The sequence below is a fragment of the Rhinolophus ferrumequinum genome, chromosome X, assembly GCF_004115265.2.
Source record: "Rhinolophus ferrumequinum isolate MPI-CBG mRhiFer1 chromosome X, mRhiFer1_v1.p, whole genome shotgun sequence".
NCBI lineage: Eukaryota > Metazoa > Chordata > Mammalia > Chiroptera > Rhinolophidae > Rhinolophus > Rhinolophus ferrumequinum.
In genome coordinates, this window is record NC_046284.1 from 114,987,827 (window position 1) to 115,015,089 (window position 27,263).

General features: G+C 40.4%; 1 protein-coding gene across 1 annotated transcript in view; it reads left to right on the forward strand.

Annotated features, from left to right (window-relative positions):
- Window positions 1-4,418: 4,418 nt before the first annotated feature.
- The window catches only part of PIR (pirin), a 90,089-nt gene continuing 67,244 nt past the window's right edge, over window positions 4,419-27,263 (forward strand). The window contains exons 1-3 of the mRNA XM_033118789.1: window positions 4,419-4,564; window positions 6,034-6,155; window positions 15,117-15,209. Coding sequence (XP_032974680.1) covers window positions 6,060-6,155; window positions 15,117-15,209 — 189 coding nt within the window. The 5' untranslated portion in view covers window positions 4,419-4,564; window positions 6,034-6,059. The remainder of the gene's footprint in view (window positions 4,565-6,033; window positions 6,156-15,116; window positions 15,210-27,263) is intronic.

Below are 27,263 nucleotides of genomic sequence, written 5' to 3' on the forward strand. Positions count from 1 at the left end.
AAATGTATAATATGTCCATGTATTTCTATAAAATATATCTTAGAGAAGAAAGTCAATAAGTGGTACAGAAGAGGAAAACGTAGTTTTTAAAGAGGAAGAAGAGCCCAAATAAAATATGCGGATAATGTGGATGCCTTTAGAGATTATAACAGTGTTATTTGGAATCATTTAGGGAAGGCTTTCTTCATTGTTACGTCAGCATGGAGTTTTCTTTATGTTTCCCAGGGTTCCAAAGGCAACCATGGTCTCTTTACACACTCATATATCTGCACATTTCCATCTGGGTGGCAAATGACAGCGTGAAAAATGCTCAAAGTTCCATGTACAGGGTCACATTTCTCATCTCAAAAGTGGGCCCTGCTACAGTGAAATGTTACCTGCCCCACATTCCATTTGTAAACCTCTGTCCCTTCCCACCTTTGTTTTTCTTCACTTTAAGTCTTCTAGCTTTTCAGGCCTGCTCCCCCCAACCCCTGGTGCTGCAGGAGCCTGCAAATAGAATTTCCTGCCTTGCTTTGACAATGCATGCCGTGGACTTAGCTTCTACCTTTGAGTGGCTTCTCAAAGACAAGAAGGAAGGGAAGTTATCACTTCTGTTACAGTTTTGGAGGTGGAGGGGATACCGAGTCCCAGAAGAAACTTTAAAAAGGTGATAAACTGAAAACCTCCTCAAGATTATTGCAAATCTAGTACAGAAGTGGGTGAAAATGTGCAGCGAACCCATTCTTTCCTGTTTTACTATGAAGCTGTCCCTGTAAATGCTACTTGTAACAGAAGAGCCTTTCAGGACACCTGAACTCCAGTGGGATCCAACATTTAATCTCTCAAGTCTAGTTTAATAATTGTTGATCTTGCCTGATGGCTGGTTGCCTTGGTAATAGCATTTAAATGGACACCTGCTTACTGAAAGGGTAAATATTTGTAAGAATTTTCCTTTCGCCCAGAGAACTTTGTAAATGTTCCTCGTCTCTTCTGTCACATAAATACATATTTTTCCAGTTATTATCATGAAACAAATGACCTGGAAACCGAGTGGGTTAAACAACCATTTTTATTTGCTCACAATTCTGTGGGTCCAGAAGTTGGGAAGGACGGATTTGGGTCTCCGTTCATGTCTTATCCGGGTGCTGTCAGCTAGGTTAACTGGGGCTAGAGGATCTACTTCCAAGATGGCTTCTTTGTTTATATGTCTGGTGCCTCAGTGTCCTTGGCCTCTGTCTCTTTCTTCACATGGCATTTCTTCCTTTAGGACCTCTCCTCCACATGGTGTGGGCTTTTCTTAGAATGGTGGTCTCAACTTCATTGCTCTTCTTACGCGGCAGCTGGCTTTCAAGAGGCAGGAAGCAGAAGCTGCCAGGCCATTTCAGAACCACACCTAGAATTGGCACAGTGTCACTTCCACCGTATTGCATTGGTCAAAACAGCCACAAGCCCTCCCTAGGCTCAAGAGGAAGAGAAATAAATTCCTTTTGTGATGAGCAGAGTATCAAGCTCACATTGCAGAAGAAGACAGGTGTGATGAGAAATGCTGTTGGGGCCACCTTCGGAAAATAGAAACTTCCAAAGGATGATAAGCAATGACGCTGGTCAAGAATGCACAGGTGCAATGATTGCTACATCAAACATCTCTCCCAGACTTGAAGGGGCAGATGGGGGTTTTCCCAGAGGGAGTGATATCCCAACTGAGAGCTGAAAGATGAATGGGAATAAGCCAGATTAAGGAGAGAGAAAGTTCCAGACAGAGGCACAGCAAGCCAACAAGAGAGAGAATGCACAGTCCAGAGCTAAAAAGAAGTTCAGCATGGTGGAAAGAGGGGGTACCTGTGTGTGTGTGTGTGTCCTTGAACCAGTGTCAGCATGTTGAGGGTGAGGCCAAGTTAATGACATCCTGGGACTTTTTCTTGAGCACAATGAAGGTTTTAGGCAGTTATTCCATTTCCCTCTGACTTGGAGAATGGATTGGCCAGTAGTATGTCTGAAAGCAAGAAGAATGGGGTGGTTAACAGAGAAGATGGATGGTGGCCGTCAAAATGGGAAGGACTGGATGTCTTTAAGAGATATCAGGAGCAGAATCCACAGGATTTCAAGGTGGAATAGTGAGGGGAAAGCATGAGTTACAGGCTCAGGCAGTCGGCTAAATGTTGAACTTTTTGGTAAGGAAGGCAGAAGCATTTACTAAGAATTACAAACTGCCAGAGAGCCCATGCTTCTACTTTATTTGGAGACAGTTGCAGAAGTAAATTTGATGATGATATAAGCCACAATGCTTTATTATTTCATAGAACTTTCAATGCTCACATGTATTATTTTATTTAGCCTTGAATCATCTAAGTAAGTTGGGGAGGGGATTTTGAACCCCACCGACGTATGAAGAATCCAGGGGAAGGTCCTTGTTCCATTAATAACCTTTACTTTTAGAACAGAGGTCTGCAGACTAGGCCTGCAGCCCAGTCTGGCCCACCACCTAGTTTTTACAACCTGCAAGCTAGGAATGGTTTTTCCATTTTTAAGTGGTGGAAATTAAAAAAAAAAAATCAAAAGAGGAATAACATTTTTTGACAAGTGAAAATCATATTGTCACTGGAGAGTGAGTCCTCGGCGTAATGTCCAGGTTCTTGGTGTCTGGAGCAAAGAATTGAACGAGACACAGAAATAAAGTGGTGAAAGAGTAGTTTATTAGAAGAGATAGCACACTTCAAAGAAATAGAAGCGGACCTGAGCAGTAGAGAATGGCTCAAGGGCCCAAGGTGACATTATTAGGAGAAAAAGTACACTCCAAAGAGTTTGGAGCGGGCCAAGCAAAAGAGGCTCAAAAGGCTCTGACTGGAGAGTTTTTATCCTTTTTTTTCTCTAGGATGGGCTGTTCCTTTCCTGGCATGGGACCACTTGATTCACACCTGTGATTGACAAGAGGCTATTACCTAATCTTTTTTAAACTGCACAGGTGCGAGTGGCCGGTTTGATCTAGTTGGGTATCTTGTACCCATTTGTTTACAACGGAAAAGAGGAAGTTTCGGACAGAGAGGGAAGGTCTTCTGGGCGGTAGTGCAGAGACCCCATGCTCTAACTGCCTGCCTTGTTTTCTCCTTGAGAGATGTGATCCTCATAAAATCTCTATGGGAAGTTGAGGGACAGAAGGTCTGTTGTTCGGTATCCGCTTCCTGCTGGGCAGGGGCGTATAGCTGTCCCTACCTATTGGGGGATTCACGGAACTCTCACCCTATCTGATCTCAGATGAGGGGTCTCAAGATCCGCCTGGAAGACCATGTTGGCTTCTTTGGTTGCAACTGGCAATGTTGGTGGGGTATCCTCTGTATCCCCAAGGCCCCTGAATGAGGAAAAATAGATTTTAATAAATCTGTTAGCTCTAGAGATCCTGTGGCCATTCAACCAGTCATTTAGGTGGCGTCAATTGTCCCGGAGCTGAGCCCAGAACGGGTTGGAAAGAACATTCAGCTTCAACGATTACAATCAACAAGTGTACTGGCCTAGGGGAATGTTAACATCTATTTGGTTTCTGGGATGGCCAAGAGTTAGGTCCGGAATAGCTTGGGGGCTGTTGGGAAGTCACAGGCTGTTAAGTAGTTATCTGAGGCCGGGTGAGAAACATCCTGTGATTCAGGCTAGGAGCAATCTTTAGGATTCAGAAACTGATAAGAAGAGTAATCAAACCCCAGGGTTAAGCGGCTAAGAAACTAAGGAAAAGGAGGCTTAAAATTTCTATAGTGAGAGAGGCTTAAAACTTTTGTAGTGTGGGAGCTCTCCCATATCAATATGAAATTCAAATTTTAGTATCCATAATGAAGGTTTTATTGAAACAGCCACACTCATTTCTGGTGTTTAGAGGACATTAAGAATCCCAGCATGAACTAGATCCCTTCACTGGCTTCTGCAACTCCGCACTCCCCTGGGAAAACTCTCCAATGCCTCCCCCCACCCCATTCTAAGTGGCAAATAGCAGGCGATTTATTTATGTAGCAAACAACTGTGTAGTGCTTAAGACCTGCCAAGCTCATCTAATTCTCGTCACAACCCCGGGAGGTTGTATTGTATTATCACCACCATCCCCATTTTGCAGTGGAGGAACGGAGGCCCAGAGAGGCTGAGCCACCCGCCCAAGGTCACGTAGCTAACAAGTGGTGGAGGCAGGTTTGAACGCGGGTAGACAGGCTCAGTGGGTTGCCTGACAAGCGGACTCCAATTAAAGACAGGTTTCCTACCGAGTCGACCGCCGACCCTCACCCTGATCAGAACACCTGCTGGGCCCAAGCAAGGCCCCCACAGGCCGGGGGCGCATCTCTCCCCGGCTGGAGGGGCGGGAGGGGCAGGGGCGCGGAGGCCAAAGGGCGGGGGAGAAGGGAGGGCGGAGCGAATGGATCCGCGAGGCGGTGTGTCCATAAGGAGTGTCGCGGTGCCCAGGGCCCCCCGCCTCCTGCTTTCCCGCAGCAAAAGGCGAAGTGCTGAGTCACGGTGAGCGGCTGCGCCCTCCACGCTGCCTCCTTGCGCTCGCGCCCTCTGCCCGCACCTGCCCCGCCGCACAGGCTCCAGCCGCCGCCGCTGCTGCGTGAGTACCCAGGCGCCCGCGGGGTGCGCGGGTGGGTGCGGGGCATCAGGGAACAGCACCGCGCCACCTTCCCCAGCCCGCTTTAGACGCCTAGGGGAGTCTCGGAGGGAAATGACTAGAGATGCTTAGCAGTCCTCTGCAATTTGGTAAAAGTGGTGGGCGGCTTTTCTTTCTGCAAAGCACTGAGATTTGGAAGTCAATCACCGGCTCTTTACGTGCATAGAATTTAATTGTAGGAGTCTGGAAGGACCCAGAAATAGTCCATAGGGGGGTAAAACACATCCGAGTTGCGTGTATGTAGGTGATGACAGTCCCTTAGGGCTTTGAGGCTCGAGCTCATTTCTGTGCCCCACAGTCCAGCACCCAATCAATATTGATTAGAGTGCTCCGAATAATAGCAGTTGACCTTAGAGCGCTGACTACACTCTTCTGAGGTAGAGGATCTCGTTTTATTACCCCTGTTTTACAGATGGAAAAACTGAGGAACCAAAGGCTTAGCAATTGGCCCCGGGTCACACAGCTGGTACATGGTGAAGCTGGGATGCAAACCCAGGCTGTCTGGCTCCAGGGTCTATGCTTCTTGCTAAAGCATCTCTCTTAGTTTGAGTAGGAATCTTTAAAGGAATGGATTATATTTTGCTTGAAGAAAAGCTTTAGGGATTGGGGGTACTGTCTGCAAGCATTTGAAGTGGAAAAGGGACTGATTGTACTGATTGTACTTGTTCTGTGATATTCCATTGAGTAGAACTTAGACCCACAGGAGGAAACAGTTTTGAATAATGAACCAGGAGTACAGCTCAGTCCTGAAATCTGGGATGCATTGTCCAAGGCACCTCCTCCATGAGTTAGTTTTCTATGCTCTTGAAGACTTAATGAGAAAACACAAAGATTTCTTGCCAGAAAAGTTGGACCTGAACTTCAGGGATAGATGGGTCTTTGAATTTGATGACCCTGAAAGATCCCTTTCAATGCCAAATCTTCAGCATTCTGGAGAGTCACAGACCTCTTGGTTTTTCTCCGTGTTCTCTATGTCACCATGCAAATCTCTCAGCCTCACTGGTAGCACCTGCCTCATGGGGCAGCATGGGGTCAGGGGATGGGAGTGGGGCTGAGATTTCAAAAAGGTAAAGCAGATAAAGTGCTCATGAAGCTGATTAGTAAATGCCCCACAGGCAGATATTGCTAAACCTCATAGAAGATGGCTGGAGGGTCACATGAGATAAAAATTGTAAATAATTAGTTGCTGGGAACCTCGTAAGTACTCACAGAGTTCGCCATCATGATTGCTGTTTAAATCACCTAACCCGCATCTTGTACATAGTAAGCAATCAATAAATTGTAGCTGTTAGTATTTTGGGCAAGTCTGATCTTAATATTCTTTATTTCGTAGTCCTTGGATGGGACTTAGGATTCAATGACTTGCTCTTTTTTGTTGTCCCTCCTTTTGCCTTCTGTCCTCTACAGATCAGCATCAGAACACTCTTGAGACTTCGACATGGTGTCCTCCAAGAAGGTTACCCTCTCGGTGCTCAGCCGGGAGCAGTCGGAAGGGGTTGGAGCACGGGTACGCAGAAGCATTGGCAGACCCGAGGTATGTCGGTTGGGTGGCTGTTTTGTGCTTTTTTTGCAGAAGGGACTGGTGGGACACTGAGGGTAAACTTGGGAAGAGAGGGCCCAGACCATCATGAGCTGTTCTGTGGAGAGGCATGGAGGCCAAGTTTAAATTTAGCATTTGGGGTCCCTCACGGACCAGCTCCGGCCCAAAGGGAATTTGTATAATGTGGATACCGAGGTCCTGGGCAGAAGGTGCAGCTGAGCTTTGTAAAGCATCTCTGCCCCCTCTGCATACCCACGTCCCATTCTGGGTGGATCTGTCAGCCTCAGCATGCATATCACCAAACATACCCATCTTATGCCCACAAGTCGAAGCACCAGGGAGTAACTCGGGATCCCAATTCCAAATTCCCAGGAGAGAGAATCTGATTGGCTTGGCTTGGGTCAGATCTCTACCCTTGGCCAGTCAGCCATTGCGAGGGATTTGGGTTCATGGAGAGACCGCCGGGACCCAAATCTGTGGACCTCGTGTGGTGGAGGAAAAGTACGGGCTCTCAGAGAAGGCAGATGTCTTTCAGCATTAGAGAGCTCTTTCATTTGAAAATTATGGGAGACGTGAGACTTGTGGAAAAGAAAATCTTATATGCACAGAAAGGTATTAAATGGTGGTTAGAGCCCAGAGAATACTGTGCCCAGCACCATACCAGATTCCAAAAGATATATTTTTTTATTGAGGTATAATTGACATATTAGTTTCAGGTGTACAACGTAATGATTCATTTGATATTTGTGTATATCATGGAATGATCATCACAATAAGTCTAGTTAACATCTGTCACCGTACGTGGTTACAGGTTTTTTTTTTCCTTTCTTGGAATGAGAACTTTAAGATCTCTCTTAGCAGCTTTCAAATATGCAATACAGTATTATTAACTATAGTGACCGTACTGTACATTATATCACATGACTTATTTTATATCTAGAGATTTGTACCTCTTGACTCCCTTCACCCATTTCACTCACCCCCACCACTCACGCCATCTATGCCTCTGGCAATCAACAGTCTGTTCTCTATATCTATGAGCTTGTTTTTGGTTTGTTTGTTTGTTTTTATTTTTGCTTTTTAAAATTATTCCACATATAAGTGAGATCATACAGTATTTGTCTTTCTTTGTCTGGCCTATTTCACTTAGCATGATGCCCTCAAGTTCTATCCATGTTGTCACAAATGGAGAAATCTCTTTCTTTTTATGGCTGAATAGTATTCTATTGTATATACATACCACACCTTCTTTATCCATTCATTAATGGACAGACACTTAGGTTGTTTTCATATCTTGGCTATTGTAAATAATTCTGCAATGAACATGGGGGTGCAGATATCTTTTTGAGTTAGGATTTTTGTTTGGATAAATACCAAGAAGTAGGATTGCTGGGTCATAAGGTAGTTCTATTTTTAATTTTTTGAGGAACCTCCATATTGTTTTCCATGGTGACTGCACCACTTTACATTCCCAATAACAGTGCATGAGGGTTCCCTTTTCTCCACATCCTTGCCAACACTTGTTATCGCTTGTCTTTTTGGTAATAGCCATTCTAACAGGTGTAAGGTAATATCTCATTGTGGTTTTTATTTGCATTTTCCTGATGATTAATGAAATGCAAATAGATGAAGAAGTATATTAGAGAAATGGATTCATTTTGAAATGTGAAGTTGGTTTGTCCCTCTTCTAAAAATTTGCTCTGATATTCTCATGCTCTTTCCACCATTAGCTTCGTCTTTAACTATGAATGTCTTTTGAGGTCCATCAAACATTGTTTTCAAAAGATAGATGCAAACAAGGTTCTTCTATGGGCTAAATGCACAATAGATGTTGGGAGATGCAGATAGATGTGGTGTCATATTCTACTAGGCCACATCACGAACAGAACAGTTGTAAAGAATTCGGACACCCATCAGTAAACCCATTATTATATGTTGAGGGTAGCTAACACTTTAATTACTCCATCTATCAGAAACATGTCTGCTGAGGTTTTGTTTTTGTTTTGTAAACCCCTTTGGTGGTCTGGTGAAACCTATCAATTCCTTCTCAAAATAATGCATAAAGTAAAATGTATAGGATTACAAAGGAAAACTTGTATATTGAAATATGGTTAGCAAAATATTATAACACAAATTCATAATGTAATAATTTTACACTAAATAACAAGACTTGGCGGCAGTTCTAACTACCTAATTTCAAAGCTTTGAGGGGCATAAACAATAGTTCAATATACCTGCAACAACTGTAACATGATGTGAAAATAGCTTTGATTTCTATTAGTGACAAAGTCACAGGTACTGGTAATTTACTGTGGCTTTGTAATTACATTTCATAATTGTAGGAAAGGTTACATTTCAGTCTGGAGATGGATGATGGTGACTGTTGCATACCAATGTGAATGCACTTAATGCCACTGAACTGTAGACCATGTTTCCCCGGAAATAAGACCGGATCTTATAGTAATTTTTGCTCCAAATGACACATTAGGGCTTATGTTCAGGGGATGTCTTCTGAAAAATCATGGTAGGGCTTATTTTCTGGTTAGGTCTTATTTTGGGGGAAACACAATACTTAAAAATGGTTAAAATGGTAACATTTATGTTATGTATATTTTGCTACAAGAAAAATCCAGAAGAAAAAAGATCAGTTAGAGGTTAATGAAAATAAAGATGTAATTTTTTCCCCAGCCAAGTTTATAGCCACCCTGAATTCCATCCATGGTGCTTAGCGAAGAGTCTCTGGCTGAAAACCTATGCTTTAAAGATTCCGTGTTTAAAAAAAAAAAAAGATTCCGTGTAATTGTATATTTTACATCATGGTGATTACACAGAATAAACAGTTTTGTATCCTCATTTTTTAATTTAACATGGTAGCATAAGCACTTCCCATGTTATTATAAATTGTCCATAAACATCATTTCAGTAGCTATGACATTCCAGTGTATGGGCATACCATTAGTCTCTTACTCATGGCCCTACTTTTGGCCATTTAGAGTGTTACTATTTTGTTTAGCACTCTACACACTACCGACTTGCCAGAAAGTTAGACTCCTAACCGTCCAATCAGCAGAGAAGGAAAGCATCTATCTTACTTCAAGGCAGTTACTTTTCAAACATTTTGCACCAAGGATTTGTCACTGAAGACACATCTCATAAACTTGGGAGCCCGAGCTATTTTCACATAGAACTTACAACAGGGTTTCACATTAGTGGCCTTAAGTGTCTTGTTCCCTGTGATTGTAAATGTGGAGGTACGGAATTTACAATGCTCTCCCTGAGCCTTTCAGTGATGAATGGTCAAGAAGAGATGGAGTGGAGCTGGCTCACACCTTTCATTACAATTATATGTGGGCCAGGCCAGCCAGGCTGGAATTTGAATGATTGCGTAGAATGATGTTAGCGGATTATTCGTCTGTGCTCCCAGCGCGTGGAAAACCTGCTCGTCATCTGCATTTGCCCCTGTGCCCCACGCCCCCTCCCACCAGACACTCCTTGGTGGAATGCGATTCTCCTGGGGCCGCTCATATTTATTTTTATTATGAAGAATTTCAAACAGAAAAGTAGAGAAAATAGTATACCGGATCTCCATGTACCTAATGTCCATGATGATCAAGTTATGGGCAATTTTATTCCATCTCTCACCCCATCGATTTCTTCCTGCGGAGTATTTTGAAGTGAATCATTTCATTTAGAAATATGTCAGTTTGTGTCTCTAAAAGATCAGAACTTTTAAAAATATAACTACAATCCCATTATCACACTTAAAAATTATGAGTGCCTTAATAGCATCAAGTAACCTTGGTTCTGATTGGTAGAGCCTCTGTAGGTGGCACTCTCCGTTATCAGGGTCTGTAGGTAGTGAGTCAGGGTAGAGGAGCGTGGAAGTCACAGCTGAAGTCCATTCCGGTTGCATCTACTTCTCAGTCTGGACCATGTGCTGGCAATTTCCTGTTGCCTTCTCCTCATTACCCTCAGGCCCCAGTCTAGAGGCTGAGTAGGCCCAGGAAGTAGGCTGACCCATTGGAGCTGCCTTTGAAGGGCCTCTCCCTACTGCTGCTGCCATATTGTCTTGATGCAGGCTGGCCTTTTGTGGGCTATTGGGGGGGGTCTCATGTATGGATTTGTGTTTGTCTTTTGAAAAGCCCAAAGTAGGCAGCCCAGGGTAGTCCCGGACGCCTCACACTTACCAGAGACCCACACTCACTCTATCTTATTTCTTCACTCTTAGTACATTTGTAGTGTGTCACCTTATGGCCCAAGATAGCTGTTGCGGCAATAGCCATCATTTGCTTGCTCTCGGACACAGAAGGCAGGAAGGGGGAAAGGCAAAAGGGTACCTGCCAGCTGTCCATCCTCTTTTTATAGGGTATTTCCCTAAAAATCCCACCCAACAACTTCTACATGCCTCTTGTTAGCCAGATTCAGTCATGTGACCACATCTAGTTGCCAGAGAGCTAGGCATCTAAACCAGTACCACTTAGGATGTTTGTGGAATATCTTCTATGTACACAGAATTATTCTAGATTCAGCAGAGCATCATAAAAAAAGCATAGTTTTGGCTCTATACCCAAGGAACTGACATTCCTGGTAGCTACTTCTGGTGCTTCCTGACTTAAATAAAATGCCAGGCTTCTGGAGCTTTATTATGGTAGTGCCATGGGCTTGGGGGGTGGTGGTTACAAGTTTTGACTTGCCTTCTCAAGATCAAAAGAAATAGCTTGGAAGCTGCCGCCTGAATTTGGCAGCTAAAAGATTTGGAGCTGTTTGAAGGAAAGGTAATTCTGATATGGTTCAAAAATTTTGAAAGATCATCAGTTTAACATGTAAAGAGAGAAAGATGTGAATGAGTTGGGGGCCAAGTCAAACATTTCAGGAAATTAGAATGCTCATATAAATCAGATCTTATCTACAGAGAACATGTTTCTTTAACAATGTTGAATATTTGCCAAATGTTTAGAGAATTTTAGGAACTTCGATAAGGCCTAATACCTAGCCTGCAAATAACACTTTAGTACAATAGTCTAATGCAAGATACTCTTGCTTGATGGAGGAAGAATGTCTCTTACCTTAATCCCCCATCCCTTGACCAGTTGAACAGTTCATCTTTCTGATTCTTTCCTCAACCAGCCCCTGGCTTCTGCAGTCTTTTCCTTGTGCTGGCTTCCTTCCTGTGTGTGTGTCCGTATGTCATGGATTGGTGATCAGAAGGATTAAATGTGCCATCAATATATGACAAATAGTATTTTCCAAACAATGCATAACTGCTGTTCTGTGGGTGATGGATGGTGATGAGGGTAGGATTAGAAAGAGTGGACCCTCTTCACTATTTATTTAACAGCACGATGTATTTGCTTATATGAAACTCTTTGATACCAAGAGGCAATAAATAAATATCTCATCTCTACCCATATTTTAATTCCATAGAACTACAACAGTATAGAACTAGAAAACCATCTTCATGCTCTAAACCCTTTGTTTTGTCCCTGGGGAAGTTGTGCCCAGAGATTTATAGGGCCAGCATGATGTAACAGCTCCACCCATCTATGTAGAACCTACAGTGCTTCACGCACTGGACCAGATACTCTACTTTTCATTGTTTCCAATCCTTCAAGGTATATATTATCCTTGAGAAGAAAAATATATATTATAAGGTAGGAGAATTTTCAACCGTTTCTCTTCCAACCCCACTCCCATTCCTAAGCTTTCATTGAGCTGAGATGGAGCTATGAGTGACAGGATAAAATTGAAAGGATCCAAAATCGGATTTTCACTGGAAAGGGCAGAGTTACTGGTGGAAGAGAAAAGGGTAAATTCAGAAGGTGAGGGGGGAAGAGGAGAAAAGGAAAGAGCTGTCTCCAGGCGTTTCGAGGAGATTTGAAGAGTTAGAGTGAGAGAAGATGGAAATATCGGAGGCAGATATATGTTGGAGAGGAGTAAGGGGGATTTTAAATATTAGTTTAAGTTGAAGCCCCCTTTGGCAATTGTGAGAGTGTTCAATAAATTGTTTTTCAATTTTTAATACTGGACTGGATGAAACACTGGGCTGAGATGGGCTACAAGGTGGTCCAGCTTTATATGGGTCACAGTTCACATTTTAAAGTGAAGAGACTGAGACTTGGTTAGGTGAAAAAACTTGCAGTAGATTGTTGAATGTGTGTGTGTATGTGTGTGTGTGCAATATACATGTATATATGTGCATGTGTGTTTGTTCCATAGAAAGTGAAAATAGAGACAGACAAAAAGAGGGTTTGATACTTTCATTTCTAGCAATATGACAGAGTAGATACCATGAAATAAATAAACAAATAACTTTAAAATTAATTAGCTGAGCTCATAAGAAGTTAGAGAAATTTATAGAGTCCAAAATCAATGAGAAAGAAGAAATTGAAAATCTGAATAGTTTTGTAGCCGTTAAGGTAATTGAATCAATATTTTAAAAGTTCATCACAAAGACAACAGGTCCAGATGACTTGACAGACAAATTTTACTGAACATTTAGGGTACAGATAATTCCAGTAATGCACAGACTCTCCAGGAGGTGGAGGTCCCAGGAGTCCTTAAGTCACTCTATGAAGCAGTGTCACCCTATTACAAGACCAGACAAGGACAGCAAGTAAAAGGATAATTACATCGCATTTATAAATATTTTTGCAAGAATCATAAGTGAAATTTAACTAACCCAGTACAGCATTGCATAAAAAACATATACCATGTCCAAATTTGGATAATCTGACGAAGGTAAATTTAGTTTGATCTATTTATGTAATTTACCAACATTAAGAGATTTAAGCAGGAAAAATAAACATAAGTATCTCAATCAGTACAAAAAAAGCATTCAATAAAATTCAACATCTATTTATTCTTTAAGAAATTTAATAAACTAGAAAGAGAAGGGAAATTCCTTGCCTTTATGAAAGGAATTTACAGAAAGCCAGCATTAAACCACCTGGACCAATAAAACTTAGGGAGAAGACAAGGACGTCTATTACCATCATTTCAACTCAGCATTGTTGTAGAGGTGCTAGCTTGCAAAAAGAGAAGGAGAAGAAAAGAAAGTATAAGTATTTAAAATGAAGGGGAAAAAACTGGGTTATTTGCTTATGGGTGTTAATTGGAATATTACTCCTAAATATTCACTCCCTCCCTACACTAGGATTATATACCCCCACCCACTTTTAGCTGCATTACCTCTGAGTCCCATAGGAAGGGTTTAAGTGCCCTCCTCTCTGACTTTGGTTTTGGTCAGGTCACATGCTTTCACCAATGGCATGTGTTAATGTGATTGTGCCCGATTGGTTTGGTTCACTTTTACTCTTGACCTTGGCTATGAGAAAAGCATCTCTTACATAGTGGCCACTGTTTCAGTTGGAACCCAGAGTGAGAAGACTTGTAGAGGCCAGCCAAGCCCAGCAAAACCCAGAAAAACTGCAGCCTGCCACAGCTTTAATCTAATGCAAGCAAAAAAATTGTTTGTGAGCTATTGGGCAAAAGCTTATTGATAAATATACCAGTGCTATGAATATCTGCAAAGGAAACCCAAAAGAAGTTATGAGTAAATTGCTAAAATTAGTAAGAATTTAGAAATGTTCATAACTGCCTTTCTATTCACATTTCTAATCCCCAGCCGCAAACTGTTCAAAATCATAATTTTAAAATTCTATTTATAATACCATTAAAAAGTATGTTAGCTAGAAAGAATTAAGTATATGCAATATCTTTATGGAGAAAATGACAAATCCTATTGAAAGACATTTTAAAAGACCTAAATAAATGGAGGTAACCATGTTTATGTATGGGAAAACTCTATACACATGTCAGTTCTTCCCAAATTGGTCCATAGATTCAAAGCAATTTCAATCTGTTTCTATGTCTCATTTGAACTTGAGATTTATCTTTAGCTGCCGTCTAGCTTTTGCACAATATACTGGATACTAAATATTCAAATTCTATATACAGATAACATGTTGATATCTCAAACTCAGTGTGAACTAAAAGTCACCATGGCTATTTCGAGGCTGCTTCTGTTATGTTCCTTGTGTTTCTGGATGGCCCTGCCATCCTCCCAGGTACCAGAGCTGGAAGTTTGGGAGTCATCTAATGCTCTTCCTTTTTGCCATTCTTCGTCACCACAGCCGTTACATTAGTCTTTGTCCTCGCCTGGACTAGTGAAATGACCTTCCAATACTCTTTGTCTCCTTTCTCTTCCTTTTCCAAACCATCTTCCAAATGTTTGCTGGAGTGATCTCTCTAAATCTGATCATCTCAACCTTCGATTAAAACCTATCACCTTCAGGATAAAACCCAAACTCCTCTGAGATTTGTCCTCTCTCCTTGGCCCATCTCTCATCATAATTCCACGTGCAACTTTTGCCCCAATGGAGTACTTTCCTTGCAGTTTTTTCAAACTTGCCAGTCTGTTTCTGTGCTCTTTTTCTTGGAATTTTCTTCCTCTTTCCCTTCTACTTGATTAACTCCTACATGTCCTTCAAGCCTCATCTTAAGTGACACCTCCCTGGTAGAACCTTCCCTGATCCCACCCCACTCTCATATGTAAGTGTCTCCTTCAGAGCATTTATCATCACTGTGCAGTCATTGACTTTCTAGTCTGTTCCCCCATGAGGTGGTGAATGTGTTTAGGATATAGACTGTATCTAGTTTGTGCCTGACAATTTAAATCTTAGACGATCGTGAAATGTTTGTTCCCTCTTTACACTTCTCATAAAATGGCAACTCTAACTTAACTAGTGAATGTGTGTGTGTGTGTGTGTGTGTGTGTGTGTGTGTGTGTGTGTCTGTGTGTAAGGAGTTCTTTCCTCAAAGCAATTTTCATCGCTAAAAATTGCTCACTGGCTATGTAATTTTCAGTGAGTCTTCCTAGATCTGCTCATGAATGTAGCCCCTAGTAATATGGCTGAAAAGGCATATATAATCTGCTGAACTTTATTTTTATTTCAGTTAAAAAATCTGGATCCATTTTTACTGTTCGATGAATTTAAAGGTGGTAGACCAGGTGGATTTCCTGATCACCCACATCGAGGTTTTGAAACAGTAAGTAATATCATTTGTCTGCAAAAGTGTATATTTTAAAACTTGCCTCTGTTCTTAAATTTAGTAATCATTTCTTATAGAAAATTCAATTTTAAGAGCAATGAATAATAGGCAAAAATTAATTTATCAGTTCCTGGCTGTAGACTGGTTACCAGAGAATTGTACTATCTATTTTACATGAAGTATACTAAAATTGAAATATTTACTGTTTTTAATATTCTTTGAATTTGTACCACTGGAGACATTCTATTTGAGTAGTTAATAAAGAGCAAGAGTTGACTTCTTAGAATAGTTATATAATTAAAATTTATTGTACATAGAAGAAGCAATTTAAGATGTGATTAAAATAATTTTATGTAGAAAACTTAGTTTTCTTCAAGACTATTCAGAAATGTTTAACCTCATGTAATATAATATTTTAAACCCAAAAGACAATCCAAGAACACTGTAACTATTTAAACCCAGTTCTAGGGAATTTTATAGAACCAAGGGATTGAAATAGAACAGGCCTAAAAATTAGGATTTTAAGGTCATACATGTACATTTATAAATTTAACTGTAAAATTTATAGAGATTCTGCTGCACATTTGTTTTAAGTTTTAGATAGATACAGAAATAAAAATGTGTAATATAATATTATGGCACTTTCAAAGATTCCCATTTCCCAAACATACATAATTCTGGAAAAATACAGGAGTAGTTACTTCCTAGTTACAAAGTTTAGCCATCTGCTGCATGAGAAAAAGCTGTAATTTTGGGGAAACAGACCAGGACTTGTTAAAGATTTAGTGTGTTTGTCAAGCCAATTATTGAATGAGTAAATATTGAAAGCTGGTGACATGCAGGCATTGGTGTTGGGTGATCTTTTGTATGTTAGGGTGCATGTTTGGTGTAGAGGAGTGTGGGGAGAAGGCAGAGGGAGGGAGGCTAAGGAATAATGAGGCCTGACCTCGGCTTGCCTCCAGTATGCCGTCCACTTAACGAGGCAAAAGATGGACAAGTGAAGAGTTCACCATTGTGGGGTAAAGGTGGAATGAACCAAGAAGCTTCTGGAAATGGTGTTAAGGACCAAAGTAGTTAGATCTCCCTTCCTCACTTAGCCATTTGCCTTCCAGTGTTCTTCTCATTTCTTTCACCTACCCTACATTCCTGCTGGATTCTGACCTGGTTCTAGAACATGTGTCCCCACTATGCTCTTCTGCTTCTGGTGTCAGGACATTCTCACCAGTCCATCCCACAGCCCCAGTCACCATTATACTAATCTTTCGTGGTTTTCTCAGATATCACTATCTCCATCAAGTTTTCCAGACAGTCACAAGTGGATGCACTTGCTCCTTCATTTGGTCCCCATAGCATTATATGTTTACCAATCTCATGCACATTAGAACATTACACCTCTATGGTGGCCTCAGTCATATTCTGCCTGTTTTGAATGAGAGTTAGGAATTGCCTCAATCGCCACCTCCCTGGCCATGCCCAAAAGGACTGTAAATTGCTTCACCTAAGATAATCCCACATATCCCCATGTTCTCTAGTTGGAGATACTCAGTAACTACTGGCTGCATTTAATTGGATAATAAAAAGAGATGGCTTTTGCTGAAGACAATATATAAAATGAATGATGAAACACATTGCTTTCCTTTCTGTTATGGAAAGGGGGACTGTTACAAATTGTAAACTCAACTTTAAACTACTCTGAAGGAGTTCAGCTGCAGAATATTGGTATTTGACTCTTCTTTTGAGTAAGAATCTTCCTTAAAACTGTCTAGTTATAGTCAATCCTCATCATTTTGTGGATTCTGTATTTGTGAATTCATCTACTTGCTAAAATTTATTTATTTATTTTTTTAATTAAAGTTTATTGGGGTGACAATTGTTAGTAAAATTAGATAGATTTCAGGTGTATAATTCTGTATTACATCATCTATGTATCACATTGTGTGTTCACCACCCAGAGTCAATTCTCCTTCCATCACCATATATTTGATCTCCCTTACCCTCATCTACTATCCCCTCCCCCCTTACCCTCTGGTAACCACTAAACTATTGCTAAAATTTATTTTTAATCCCCAAATCAGTACTTCTGGTGCTTGCGCTGACATTTGTGGGTGTGCACAGACCTGCCCAATGTGCATGCTCATTCCCAGCGAAGGATGAACAAGGTGGTGTTCTGCCTTCTTATTCCAGCTCTCACATTTAAACAAACGTCCTTCTTGAGGCCTATTCAGTGCCACGTTTTTCACATTTTAGTGCTTTGTGTTGGTGATTTCACTGTTTAAAGTGGCCCCCAAACTGTAGTGCTGAAGTGCTGTCTAGTGTTCCTAAGTGCAAGAAGGCTGGGAGGTGCCTTATGGAGAAAACACATGTGTTAGATACGCTTCCTTCAGAAAAGAGTTAGAGTGCTCTTGGCTGTGAGTTCAGTGTTAATTCATCAACAATATATATTAAATGAGGTGTCTTTAAACAGAAACAAATATAAAACAAGGTTATGTACTGATTGATTGATGAAAATGTGACCGGAGGGACCCAACCCTGTATTTCTCCAGAAGCAGTGGTTCAGTGTTCGCTATTTCAGTGATCATGGCAACTTTATGGAACATAACTCTAGTGAATAACTATAATCACCTATATCAGTATTCCCCAGGAGTGTAGTTCAGCTCTGTCTTAATGTGAACTTTTAAAAGTCTGTAATTTTGTAATAAGTATGTGTAGTGCCAGGTAGGTACTAGAATAATTGGGGGGGATCACTACATAAATTATATAAATGTCTAACCACTATGCTGTACACCTGAAGCTAATTTAAAATAGTATCACATGTAAACTGTAACTGAAAAATAAAAAAATAATAAAACAATAAAAAAATTAAAAAATGAAAGTCTGCAATTTAAAATCAGGACCACTTAAACTCTCATCGTCTCCTCCGTAGAGCATTTTCTACAGGCTTGTTATAAATTTTGAAAATGCTGATTAGTATAAGGAGAAAAGTTAGAATAACTTCTTAAGTTATCTTACCATCCAGAAATAGGTATTGTTATTGTTTTGATGTATTTTCTTCCAGTACTTTTTTCTGGTATCATGCTGTATGCTAGGTGTGATCAAACAATATGGTGAATGTTTAAATAAAAAAAAACGTATTACACTAAAAGACACGTTACCATTAATCCTCCTCAAAATTCTCCTCTCACTTCTAACACACTTATCCCATCGTTCTTGCCACTTTCTGAAGCAGTTCTGGAAGTCCTCTTTCATGAGCGTCTTTAATTGCTCTGCTGTGGCTGCCTCGATGTCCTGAATTGATTCAAAACATTTCCCTTTCATGGTCATTTTGACTTTGGGGACGAGCCAGAAGTCACATGTTACAGATCTGGTGAATAAGGTGGATGAGGACACACCATAATGTTTTTATTTGACAGAAATTGCTGTAACAGAAGTGATGTGTGACACGGAGCCTTTCCATTGTGACCACAAAATACGGTGAATGCTGCTGCCCAGTGCCATCCAACGGAAAGGGAGGGATCTTCAATATGGGAAGTGGCGCCTCAAACCTTAATAACAGTGTGTGACAAGTTTCAACTTGTTTGGTGCAGTTGGGTGTGAGCTATGGTTGAGCGAGGGTGTGTTTTAAAGTGTGCTATCAATCATCCTCCATCATGAAAATGTTCTGTGTCACACATCACTTCTGATATATAGCAATTTCTGTCAAATAAAAACATGACAGTGTGTCCTCATCCACCTTATTCACTGGATCTGGCACCGCACGACTTCTGGCTCTTCCCATAAGTCAAAATGATTCAGGACATTGCGGCGACCACGACAGTGCAACTAAAGACAATCATGAAAGAGGACTTCCAGAACTGCTTCAGAAAGTGGCAAGAACGATGGGATAAGTGTGTTCGAAGCAAGAGGAAATATATTTTGAGGGGCAGTAATGGCAATGTGTCTTTTACTGTAATAATTTTTTATTTAAACATCCACTGTATTTTTTGATCACACTTCATTTGTTTTGTGTCTTTTTAAAAAACTTAACATTATACTGTTAGCATTTTCTCAATACCTTTCAAAAAACTGATCTTTATTGGCTTCATTAAGCATCTGCCATGACGGTTGTGCCAACTAACCTTACTGCAACAATGTATGAGGGTACCTGTTTTCCCTCTGCATCACCAATGCAATATATTTACCCAACTTTTATCTTTGCCGTTTTGACCAGTGAAAAATCATGCCTCATTATAGTTTTAATTTGCAGTTTTCTTATCTGAGTGAAGTTGATTAACTCCATTTTAAAACCTTTGTTCACTATACATACAAGTATTTATATCCTTGCCCTATTTTTTTTCTGTTGGGTTGCTGGTATTCTTACTGTTTTATAGAAGCTCTTTATATATTAAAGAAATCAGGCCCTTTTCAGTGATAGGAGTTGCAACAGTGTTAGGAGAGATTACGCTTGTTTTGCATGTCCCCAAAGGCAAACCTTTGGATACAAAGAATAGATACAAACAAATAGAAGGAAGAACTTTATAACAATTCATTATGCAATGATAGGATAAACCCCCTGAATTGAAGTGATTTTCTTATTTCTAGAGAAATACAAGTGTGTACTGAATTTTAACATAATGGGTGTGTTACCAGGATCAGTGGTTCTCAAAATGGCTGTGTGCGAGATGAGTCAGTGCTGTGCTGCAATAAAATATTAGAGCTCATGTGAATTTTTAAAAATCAAAATAAAATTATGCTGCATTATTACATGAATATAAAATATAAATAAATGTACATATATTGAGTGTACACTTGCATTTCTTAAACTAATAGTGATACATGATCAAAGAATATTATTCTACAAAATTCTTATTATATCAAGTGTAATCAGTATACCTGCAGTGGTCCCACCTGGTACCTCAGGCACCACCTGAGGTTTAGAGAATTAGAATCTGCATTTTAATGACATCTCAAGGGATTGATGTGCACATTAACACATTAACATTTGAGAAGTGCTCCACTACCAGGTCTGACAATGAAGTTAGCGACTTTGTTGCAACGATGTTGCTAACCTTGTTTGACATCAGAGGGATTATTCATTAGGAATTTCTACCAACTGGACACACAGTTCACTAAGTTTACTATTTGGAAGTGCTGAAAAGGCTGCGTGAAAAAGTTAAACGACCTGAACTTTTCGCCAACAATTCATGGCTCTCGCATCACGACAATGCACCAGCTCACACGGCACTGTCTGTGAGGGAGTTTTTAGCCAGTAAACAAATCACTGTATTGGAACACCCTCCCTGCTCACCTGATCTGGCCCCCAATGACTTCTTTCTTTACCTGAAGATAAAGGAAATATTAAAAGGAAGACATTTTGATGACATTCAGGATATCAAAGGTAATACGAGGACAGCTCTGATGGCCATTCCAGAAAAAGAGTTCCAAAATGGGTTTGAAGGGTGGACTAGGCACTGGCGTTGGTGCATAGCTTCCCAAAGGGAGTTCTTCAAAGGTGACCATAGTGATATTCAGCAATGAGGTATGTAGCACTTTTTCTAGGATGAGTTCGCAAACTTAATTGTCCATCCTCGTAGATGACCTTCCAAACCAGAAATATTATAATTCTATGAGATAAGAGTGAGAACCTGATTTTACTGAGTTAATGGCTATTTTTTTTTAACTTAACTCTTTGGTTTAGCTAGCTGTATATTTTCTGTTAAAAACTTGCTTCAAAATTGAGGAAGAAGAATGCCCCGGAAGAGGTACAGCTGGTGGTCATACAACAAAGGAGAAAATGCATTTAGTATTTCCTGCCAGGAGTTTGGACTCTGGAAAGCATTGTTTTCCAAAGGCCTGGGTGGTAAAGGGTGGAATAATTTTGCAGTGACCTATTTCTGGTCAGGCCTGATATCTTGATTTGTTCAGGGCCATTTGTAAATGATCAGAAACAAAGAGTGATATTAAAAAACGGGCAGTACTCTTCCCTTTTAAGTCCACGCCCTGCCAAGGTTTAATTTAGCTTGAAAAACCAGTCAAGTTCACACACTATTGATGAACGCTTCATGTCCTCTGAGAAGAAATGTATTATTTTGTGCCTTTCAAAATCATCCTTTAAATTATAGCCTCAGGATTTCCAGATTTTAGCACTGAAAGTCCCATGTCCCTGGGAACGCCTCAGTTCTGGGGCAACCAGGATGGTTGGTCACCCCTGCTTAGTTAAATTTAAGAACTGGTAGTTGTAAACTGTCATGGCTGCTTCTCGGGGACATTTTAGGATGGTCTTTTAAAAAAATTTTTTTTCAGTTACACTTGACATTCAATATTTTATATTAGCTTAAGGTATATAGCATAGTGGTTAGACATTTATATAACTTATACAGTGGTCCCCCTGATTAGTCTAGAACCCACATGACACCATACATAGTTACTACAATATTGTTGACGATATTCTTCCCTATGCTGTACTTTACATCCCCGTGACTATTTTGTAACTACCAATTTATTATGTTCTTAGTTGGGCTTAGAAATGTTTGTAGTTTTTCACTACAAGCCTCAGCAGGTTCTTTGATCAGGAAAACAAACCAGCCTTGTTTCCAAGGGCGTGCCCATCAGAGCAGCCACACTCGAATTCACTGGTTGGCAGGCAGCAGAGTTTGCACGCAATGCCCGAACAATATCATGGAGAGGAAGGGAAGGGTCCTGATGACTCAATGGTGATTCACACGAAACCTCACAGCTGGATTTGAACCTCCCGTCTCCCACACAGCTTCTAGCTTGCTGTGTGCTTTCAAAACCAAAGCATACCATTGTTGAATAAAAGCCTGATTAGATTAAAACTCAAAATTTTTTTTTGGGGGGGAAGAAAACAATACTCTGAAAATTAGGAGCGCAGGATACTTTCTCAAAATTATAAATGCTATTGTTCAATGAACATCCTATGTCATATCTCACACTGAGATATTAGACATAATCCTGTTAATTTGAGAAAAAACAAGAATGTCTACCAGCATCATTATGATTTAATATGGTTCTAGAAGAATTGAATCTATTAATAAGAGTTTTAGCTATTGAAAAGCAGGAGGAAGATATTTATTTGTAGGTAATATGCTAATAAAAGAAATCCCCACAGTGGCTGCATCCAACTTTGGGCGGTGATATGACTGGAGGAGGACAGAGGGCACAGGACTTGTCCCGAAGTTGTGGTTGCAATGCAGGCACTTAGGTTTTAGCATATACGTTTATTTAGCATGATTGAGGGTGAAGTTAACAACTTATAGGAAGGAAGCTAAAGGCACCTTCACCCCCCAAGATACCCTTTGGCACCACCATGCTAGGAATATCAACCAATACGTGGATATAAAATAACTATGCAAAAATTACCCTTTTTCCTGCATAAAAGCAACAACCAAATATTATGGGGGAAACATCCCATTTACAATAGCAATAAGAACCCCGTATAATTATAGGAGAAAAAGTTATTCCTCTTTAACCCTTCCAGGAATCTAATAATTTCCTGGAAAAACAAACCCAAAGTAGGAACAAAAGCTTATTATACAAGTGTTTATTCCAGTGCAATTTTACAAAGTTGAAAAAGAATCAACCAAGTAAGTATCCAAAATAACAATGGAATGAGTATCTATCTGGAAACTATACATAAGGAAAGATGGAATATTTTGCAGGGTTATTTATAAAAGAAATATTGCAAATTTAAATGTTCATTACTCATGGACTGTTTAAATCAAAGTTTCTCAACCTTGGCACTTCTGACATTTTGGATGGATAATTCTTTGTTTTGGGGGGCTGTCCTCAGATGTTTAGCAGCAGATGCTGCTACCCACCAGATGCCAGTAGCACCACCTACCTCCAGTTGTGAAAAAAAATAATGTCTCCAGACATTTCCAACTGTCTCCTGCAGGGGAGAGGGCTGCCATTTTGCCCCCAGTTGAGAACTAGTGGCTTAAATATATGTGTCATACAATGGTATACTGCACAGCCATTAAGAAGAATGTCACAGCTTTGTATGTCCTAAAATAGAACAATCTCCATGATAGTTGGAAAGTGACAGAGGCGAGGTGCAGAATTGGCGAAGTGTAGGATTTGTTTAAAAAGCAAATATAAAGGTATGGGAAGACTATACTTTTTTTCTTTTTTGATGGTTTTTTATCAGTTTTATTGTGGTGAAGACATACTAGTTTAGTGAATGATTCCTTCCACAGACTACGCTGATACAAAGAAAATAAAATTACAGAGTTCATGTTTCAATACCAAAAGAAGATGGTGCTTAGAGAAAAAACACACAATGACATACAAATATATATTCATAAAGATTTTTAAAAAATTTAGTGGTGTTTTAGTATATTCATAAGATTGTGCAGCTATTGCCACTGATTCTAGAACATTTTCATCACCCCAAAAAGAAAGCCTGTACCAGTTAGCAGTCACTCTGCATTCTCAGTTCCCCCAATTTCTAGAAAGCACATTTTCTGTTTCTATTGGTTTGCCTATTCTGAACATTTCATCTAAAAGGAATCACACCATATATGGTCTCTCATGTTAGCATATTTCCAAGCTTCATCCACGTTGTAGCACGTATGGGTACTCATTCCTTTTTATGGCTGAGTAATATTCCTTTGTATGGACATAACACATTTTGTTTATCTAGTCATCTGTTGATGGACACTTGGATTGTTTCCACTTAGGATTTTATTCTTGGGTATGCCTAAATTATCTCTGAAAGGATTCCCAAGAAACTGGTAATGTACCTTCCAGGAAAGGTTACTGGGTGATGAGGGAGGGCGGGAAAGAGTTAATTGTCACTCTAACCCCCATTTTTTTTTTAGTACTTTTAGAATTTTGAACTATGTCTATTGGTTAATTACTTAAAATATGTTTTCAAAATGCCTTCTTCACATGCCATATTTTAAAATAAAAAGTATTCTCCTGGTTGTGAAGCTCCTGATGTTCACTTGCTCTCTAAGAACTCTTGTTGAGGCCTTCGACTTGGTTCTGACCCTCCACATAAAATTGACCTGATTTGTGTTCTATTCCAGTCAACCAGATAAGCTAATAATATATGGCAATGCATAATGGGGAGGATGACCTAGGGACAGCTTCCTCTAAGAAATATTTGTGAACCATTAGAGGTTCCCATGAAATTTAAAAGCATTCAATTTAAAAGCATAACTTTCACCTCTTCCACATGTTCCCTGGCTGAACAGAAATTAAAATTTTGTGTGTGCGTGGTCGCGCGTGCGCTTCCATGTACTTGTGAGTTTAGAAATGGGTGTGGAGGACTTCTAGCTGGCAAGAAAGTTAGAGAATGATTAAGGAGGAACAAGAGACCTCTGGTTAAAGAAGCTTCACATTCTGAGTGGGAAGCTAGCACTTCTAACAGAAAGATCTGGGAGGGTTTCAGGGAAAATTTTGCCATTTAGGAAAGCCTTAAGGAATAAATTAGGTATGACTCTCTGGTCAGTTGGGGGAAAGATGGAAGGCATAGCATGGGGATATACTAGAAACAGTGAGTAGTTCATGTGCACATAAAAAGTGCATGTGTGTGGGGTGGGTGGGATCTAAGGCTATAGGTTGGGTCACTTATGGGGAAGGCCTTGAAAACAGAGCTCAATCTCTAGTTAGGAATGAATGGCCAATATTTTATATCCTGAAACTCCCAAGTTCAGGCAGTTGTGTTAAATTAGAACCATATTTAGTCTAAAAGTTCAGCTTTTAGATTGCCAATGTCAGTGTTTCTCAATTGGGGGTGATTTTGCCCACATGTAAGTCATGTGGCAATTTCTGGACACATTTCTGGTTATACCAACAAGGGGGTGCTACTGCCATCTAGTGGGTAGAGCCCAGGAATTATGCTGAACATCCTACACAATGCACAGACAGTTCCCAACGCTAAGAATTAAGCCCTGGTCTGTGTCAACAAGCATAGGTTACATGACAGAAAGTAGCAGTGTAACTGAAATACTCTAAGAAAGTAGCCCATATAAATCCCCAATAAATTTTCCCATATGCCCCACCCTCCCATTAACAATTGCAGACAGGAACCATTCATGTCTGAGAGACTGCATTCCTAGAGTGTTTTTTTTTTTAAAGATTTTATTAGGGAAGGAGAACAGGACTTTATTGGGGAACAGTGTGTACTTCCAGGACTTTTTTTTTCCAAGTCAAGTTGTTGTCCTTTCAGTCTTAGTTGTGGAGGGTGCCGTTCAGCTTCAAGTTGTTGTCCTTCCAATCTTAGTTGTGTCGGGCGCAGCTCATCTCCAGGTCCAGTTGCCCTTGTTAGTTGCAGGGGGCTCAGCCCACCATCCCTTGCGGGAGTCGAACCGGCAACCTTGTGGTTGAGAGGACGTGCTTCAACCAACTGAGCCACCCGGGAGCTCAGCTGCAGGTCAGCTCAAGGTGCTGTGTTCAATCTTAGTTGCAGGGGGCCCAGCCCACCATCCCTTGTGGGAGTTGAGGAGTCGAACCAGCAATCTTGTGGTTGAGATCCCGCGCGCTCCAACCAACTGAGCCATCTGGCCACCCGGGAGCTGAGCGGCAGCTCGTTGACTTCATCCTAGTTGCAGAGGGCGCAGCTCGCTGGTCCATGTGGGAATCGAACTGGCAGTCCCGTTGCCCAGAGCTCACTCTCTAACCACCTGTCCACCCTCTAGAGTTCTTAAGTAGATAAATTGGAGATAAATAATTATTATAGTTTATAATTAAGACTATAAACCAGTCATTAAACATTCTTTGATGTCACCAAATATAAAATACTGATTTTTAAGTGAGGCAAAAGTAAGTCCAAAATAAATTAACATAGATCATTACACAATAAAAAGCTTTTTGCAACTCTTCAATACTATTAGCAAAAGCTGCTCCAGAGTTATCCATCATTAGACTCTTCAAATTAAATGCCTGACCTTATAGGATTAAACCTGAAGGACATTTGCCATGCAATAACATTAGCTACCAGTTTTATGAGAAACTTCACATGCTTTCTGTACATTATCTCTAAGCTTCACAACAACCCAGAGATGTAGGAATTGTTAGCTCTCTATTTTACAGATGAGGAAACAGAGGCTCTGAGAAGTGGTGACTTGCCAAGCTCACACAGTCCATATAGGGCAGGCTTGGGTGCACTCATCTGAACCCAGGCCCACACTTGACCGGTGTTTCATGCTCCTACTCCTTCTGGAGCAAAGTTGCCTTTCTATACATCTGATATTGTCTCAATACATTGACACGTTACTACCATTAGAAATGAGATTGCATGGGTGACACAGATCCCCAAACTGAACACCTCATGCTCTCTCTGTGGGACCCAATGCTTTCGTGGTTCTCGGTTCAGGGATCCCAATTATCCTGCCTGTCAGTGCAAAGTAACGCTCTCACATCTTCTCCCAACTGCCCGTATATGGGGAAATGAATTAGGTTGGTTGACTGCCTGGATATTTAAGGACAATCATTTAACTTCTTGCAGCCACAGGGAGACCATTTGTGATCTAGTAATAACATGGTAATAAAATTGTGCTTTAATTGCTTATGACCTTTTATTACCACCTAAAAATTCTTTTCCTCCTTTTATATACCTTTTTGCCCCAGCCATTCCAGCTTTTCCCCAATATTCTATTTTTTTAAGGACCAGCTGGTAGGCTGCCTCTCCCATTCCTCCGGATTCTCCCTCATCAGAATTAATCTTTCTTCTGTGTTTCCACTGGACCTAATTGTACTTCTCTTTAACATTCACTTCTCTTATATGCATATTTTAGTAGTGTTTCCCCTGCTAGAGTGGTAGCTCCCTGAAGGTGGGGAAGGGATGATCACTGTGTTCCTTTTGGGTGATTTCTAACTTCCTGCTTATGAGTTTGTGATGACATTTTTCCCTTGTGCAGGCTGAAAGGAAAGGGAAAAAAAGGAGAGAAAGACAAAGAGATTAAGAATTATTCCAAAATACAAAGTTTATTTTAAAAAGATGAAAGACAAAAAATTGTCATTCCCACGTCAGGCCCCCTTATTATGAATTGTGTTATTGCTTCTTGAAGTCCAAAATTATGAGAATTGTGGCCCAATAACATAAGTACA